The sequence below is a fragment of the Buceros rhinoceros genome, unplaced genomic scaffold (genome assembly GCF_000710305.1).
Source record: "Buceros rhinoceros silvestris isolate BGI_N320 unplaced genomic scaffold, ASM71030v1 scaffold38334, whole genome shotgun sequence".
In the NCBI taxonomy this organism is placed as follows: domain Eukaryota; kingdom Metazoa; phylum Chordata; class Aves; order Bucerotiformes; family Bucerotidae; genus Buceros; species Buceros rhinoceros.
The window spans coordinates 14,024-19,683 of record NW_010409779.1 but is presented as its reverse complement, the minus strand read 5'-3'; the positions used below and the strand labels follow the sequence as shown (position 1 = coordinate 19,683).

Here is a 5,660-nt window from a genome sequence, read left to right as displayed (position 1 = left end):
AAAATGAGGATGTTATCAGTTCCCTACTGGTAAAGATGTATAACCTAGTTTGCTTACTGTAATGTATGTCATTCAGATCCTGTAATAATGAGAGGAGTGGACAGAATCAAAAAAGATAATTTCAAGTGGGTTTAAGTTGCTTATAGAAAGATGTACTCTCTGCACTGAGGAGGTAGTTGACAGAGTGGCTACAAGATGAATTTTACATGGCTAAATGAGCTTTAATTTTAATTTGAAAACTGACAGTTATACAGCTGATAAAATTCTTGTAAAAATTAATTTACCTATTATATAAAATTATCATTCCATTTATTACACGTGATTAAGTGTAAAGAAGTGGGGTTTTTGATTATGCTGTTTTCTTGGCAAAAATAATTATCTTCTGGTGAAAATACGTTTAGCAAATTTAGACTGAAATAATCTAGCTTCTGAAATGAAACCTTAGCACTGCACATGTTTGCTATTTAGTTTATTTCGCTAAGATATATTTGGAAGAATTTTGTAATGTTTGTAGAAGTGCTTAAACTTTTAAAATTTTTTTCATTTCAGTCATTATTTAACCTACTGGAGTTTCGAAGACTAGTTTTGAATTTCAATCCTCCTGCAAATGCACAAGACTTGCCCCGAAATCAGAAGGTAAAATTAGAAGCTGACTTACCCTGGTGGCTGAATGGTCCTGTACTGAGGGACAAAACAGACCAATTTTTCTTTCTTGGTGGATGCCCTCTGAGGAAAGATACATGGGGACACCTTGGTTTCTAGATTATGAAAGAGTAAAAAGAAATGGGAAGAGGAAGTGGCTGTATGAAGTGTGAATGCGCTTCATGCCCTGATTTTTAGTAAGGGCCTGCACTGCATATCCAGAAATTAGGCTATTGCCTTTTGCCCCTTTCTTTGGGACTTCAAAAAGGGAGCATGTTGTTGGCGTGTTCTTAGTTGGCACTTCAGGCATGGCTGGAATGTTCACTGGCAAAAGAGCTGCAATTGCAAAAGCAAAATAAAACAGACATAGAGAAGATAGTGTCCATTTTCTAAACCTGTAGGTACATACCGTAAAAGGGAAGTTGAATGTTCAGACAGAACTGTATAATTTGTTCTCTGCCCTCCTTTATGCCATTCAAAGAGCAAGTTCTCACCTGGGCTTGGATGTTTTGTTTGGATTTTTTTTTTTTGGTTGGGCTTTTTTGGGGGTTTTGTTTGGGTATTTTTTTAGGAAAAAAATGTTTGCCTTAGATGGTGAGATGTTGTGCAAATATAACATGGGTAGTATTGGGAACATGTCACTAGAGGGTGACAGGACAGTGTATTTTAGTAAGAGAGACAGGATAAAGTCATGCTTGATCAAAGAGTTGTACTGAAATATTTTTTTTTGTTTGTTTTTAGATTGTCTGTCTGCCTGGTATTTCGTTATTCGTCATATAATTTGTTTTAGTAATAGCCTTCAGTACTCAGTTATTTACCTTCATTTTCAGGGCTTAAAAGGCATCTGGCATCCAAGAGGTAGTATGAAATAGATAATAACAAGCTGTTCTCTGAAAAATGTCTCACCCAAGCATTGACGCTAACAGCTAAATACCTTTAGTAATTCCAAAGTGCTATCTCCTAGAAATTTTGACCACGACAGACAAAATATTAAAGCTGTGTGAAATATTGTGACACCGGGCAAGTATCTAGATTTGTGCAGAAACATTTCTTTCTGCAAGCCTACTAGTAAGAATATCTGACACTAGTTTGTATCTTCTCCTTTGTTACCTTAAATTCCAGAATGAAATAACATTATTATTTGAGGTACTCACCTGTCTTATCTATAGTTGGAAAAATGTTGTCTTAGTGTTGAAATATATTTTGGGAAGAATTTAGGAAAAAACATCTCTTCACTAGGAGGAACTTAGACAAATAGAAGAAATAAGTATGCATACCCCCAAATATGATGCTTTTATTTCTTTATAAGGTGAAGACAACTAGACGGAAATTGATTGACAGTTGCAATATGGGCTACTGGTTGACAAAAAAAGAGCCCTGGAGTTTACTTCCATCTTCTTCCTTGCTTTCAAACTATCTTAACTTAGTTTTGTTTTGGGTTTTATTTTTATTGTAGTATTAAGTATTGTATGTGACTGAGATTCTCTAGGAAAAAACTTCCTTGCTAGTAAAGGCCATCAGATTTTCAAGACTTGGTTGACTTCCTGGTTTTCTTCCAGTTGGTGGAAAATAAGAGTTTAATGCTAGGGTCATGGTTGTACTTAAGGGAATATTGATTGCATAGTGGGGTGGTTTTGTTCTTTCCTATCAACATATTGAATCCAAATGCTATTAATAATTTGGCATGTAAAATTTTTAATCCATAAGTCATTGGTATAAATTTTGATCTTAATATTTATATGACTAGAAGAATTTTTTTAGGTATTATGTGGAACTTACTCCAATTCACCACGCAGTTTTTAAAGCTGAAATAAAACAGACTTTATGTACAAAAAGCTTTATGCATATTGAATTGAAATAGGAGTAACTGAGTCAGCTATTTGATGAGGATGTGAAATAGTTTGTCATCAAGTAATTCCAGTTTGATCAGCATCTGACATCTGTGCTGACTTTGATGCTTTGTTCTGAGTACAAGTAGATATCACACAGATCTTAATTTCACAAGTATTTGTCAACTATCAACTTAGTTGTATGAGTGATATCCAGTCTCCCCAGCGTTTGTAACCTGTGGTTTAATCTATAGTGTGATGGATTTGTGTTTCAGTTTACTTGCTTTTCATTATACAGGCAGAAGGTATTTCTTCTGCTTCTCTCCTGGAAACCAGAGAAAGAACTCCATATATCCCCATGAACTGTATTTTAAAAAAACAGGTGGAAAGGAGATCAGGCTATTTCTCTTACTTCTGTCAAGAGAAATAACATTGATTTGCGTGCACCTTAGAAGTTTAGTCACCAGAAAAAAATAAGCTTGAAAAGGTACTAGGCAGTATGTAGGCTCAAGAAATTCTGCTAGAGGTGTAGAGGAATACCTGTTTCAGTAGAATCAGTGCCTATTGCTGCAGTGTGTTACTTAAGGCCTCATGAGTCTCTGGACTATCTTACGTGTAACTTCACTTGTCCATTCGGTCCCATTTCAAGTCAAACAGCCACATCCAGATGTGATTTCAGTTTCTGAAATGTGTTTTTCTTCTCAGAAAACAACATTATTTTGTAAAACTGACAAGTAAAAGGCATGCAACACTACGCTGGTTATCTTACTTGTAGTACTTTACTAGTACTGTAGTACAATATGATGATCATAGGCTGGATATACTCTCAGTTCATTAGGTAACACTTCTGTAAAGTAGATTTTTGTTACTACTTTGTTAAATATTTTTAATTCTTCTTCAAATGCAGGAACATAGGAATCTGCCTTTCATGCGTGAATTGAGGTACCTCTTTGCACTTCTAGTTGGTTCAAAAAGAAAATATGTTGACCCATCAAGAGCTGTTGAAATCCTTAAAGATGCTTTCAAATCAAATGATTCCCAACAGGTATTTTCTATGTATTTTCACTCAAGCTTATGTGTGTTTTCCCATGGTCATCTGGCAATAGGAAATACTTAAAATGTGCAAAAAAATTCAAAATGTCCACAGAAGAGAAACTTCTAATTATCATGGTCTTTAAGCTTTTTCTCTATTATCATATGATCTCTAGTAACTTATATTAAAATAAATAAAATAATAAAAAAATTCCAGCCAGCATGACTATGGTATTCAGTATACCTTCTCCTTACTTTAGAAACTAACTAGTAATTTCATATTGTTGCTTTTAGGGTTTAGTTTAGCTTCTAAGTCTGTGGTTTTTGAAAGATCTTTATTCTTCTGATCTAACAGTACATCCAGGGCTGGTACAGTCCTTGTATGCTACTTGTCTGTGTAGATACTGGGTTTGGAGGTTCCTCATACTGACATTCAAGATCCTTGCTTAAATCACAGTGGGTGTATTTGGCTTCTCTGTGAAACACTTTGTTTCTTCAGATGGTTTATTTTTTCCACATTAGGTTATGCGGCTAAGGTGTTTCATTACAACCGCATGCTGAATTTAGTACTTGATGAAAATAATATTAGTCACCATTTGTTAGATACCAAAGGGTTTGAACAATGGGATTCATAAGATGCCTTTGGACTAACATGGTATGAAAGATTAGCCTAAGTCATAAGGATCACAGAACAGTGGCTGAAGAACATCAGAGCCTTAGAGCACTCCAAGAGCCTCTCATGAAAAACCTATCATAGTATAATCTTAGATATAGTGTGATTTTGGAGCTCTTGTGGAGGGCAGTACTGCTGTACTGATCTTGTAAGGTGACACTTCAGTGAGTTCTGTTACATATGTGAACATACACTAATCTTTCTGTATTTTTCAACAGCAAGATGTTAGTGAGTTTACACACAAATTATTAGATTGGCTAGAAGATGCCTTCCAAATTAAAGCTGAAGAAGAGAGGTAAGATTTTTTTGGCTAGGTTTGTATATTGAACATTTTCATTAGAAAAAGCAAACCAGACAATCAAACATCCATGGCTCACTGTATGGCTGAAAAAAAATCCAACTCTATAGCTTGTTCTAGAACAAGTGTGTTTTTTCCATGTATGCCAATACCTGTTGATTTTCCATAAATTGTCTTTTTTCACCTTCTTATTTCATGTTAGAAATCTTGCTGAATTAAGTCCAAAGTATATAAAGAGATGTGTTTTGTACGTAATCAATTAGACTTTTTTCATTTAAATGCAGTTTTGCTTTTCAATCCTGTAGCTTAAATCAAAACCTTGCTTCTGTTTCTCTTCTCAGAAGTGAATACTTATCATTTCTGTAAGTGAATATCTGTAAACTGTCATTTGAAACATAATTGTTTCTAGATATATGCTAGGAATATGTTACAGGAAATAGTTTTTACAAGGATTTCATACAATTTAACCACTCACGAGTTGAATGTGATTTACATAAATTTTCCTAGAATGAAACAAATCTGTTCTAGAATGAAACAGTTCTAAAACTTAATTCTCAGAATATACTTATCATTGCAAATATGTGAATCATTGTTATTTTCATTAGAGGAAGGTACAAAACTAAGTGAACAGTAACTGAATAAGAGGGAGCATTTCCATAATTAATTCAGAATATTCTGTTCATAGTTTTATAAAAATTTGTAGCTTCGTGTTTGAATTTTGCACTAACATGCTTTCTGTTTTCAGGGATGGAGAGAAACCAAAGAACCCAATGGTGGAGTTGTTTTATGGGCGATTTCTAGCAGTAGGTGTACTTGAAGGTATGCATCTGAATTTGCTTGCACTGCCATGCTGTTGTCTGTCCAGTGTTTGTCTAAGTACACAGGCGAATGATGCAGCTGTAGCATTTTAGCTGCTTCTACAGAAGTGTGTTCAGAGAATGCACATTCAGTCTGTGACAAAAGGTTTGTCCTGAGAATATCAGATTGAAGGTAAATGTAATGAGCTGCAGTGGTCCAGAAATACTGTTCGGATAACTTTCAGAAGCTGAGTGTATGCACTTAAATGTAGTAGGTGTTAGGGTGAGATGCTGATGAGAAATTGTAGAGGGCACTTTTCCCACTTACTAACAGTAAACAGAAAGCAAGTTGCTGTATTTCATTGAGCTAGTTCTCTCTCTCTCTCTCT

General features: G+C 34.9%; 1 protein-coding gene across 1 annotated transcript in view; it reads left to right on the top strand.

Moving 5' to 3' along the window:
* Positions 1–504: 504 nt before the first annotated feature.
* LOC104492737 (ubiquitin carboxyl-terminal hydrolase 25-like) overlaps positions 505–5,660 on the top strand; it is a gene marked incomplete at its 3' end in the record, with an annotated part of 18,368 nt that continues 13,212 nt past the window's right edge. Inside the window, exons 1-4 of the mRNA XM_010135325.1 lie at positions 505–636; positions 3,379–3,516; positions 4,395–4,471; positions 5,220–5,293. Coding sequence (XP_010133627.1) covers positions 505–636; positions 3,379–3,516; positions 4,395–4,471; positions 5,220–5,293 — 421 coding nt within the window. The remainder of the gene's footprint in view (positions 637–3,378; positions 3,517–4,394; positions 4,472–5,219; positions 5,294–5,660) is intronic.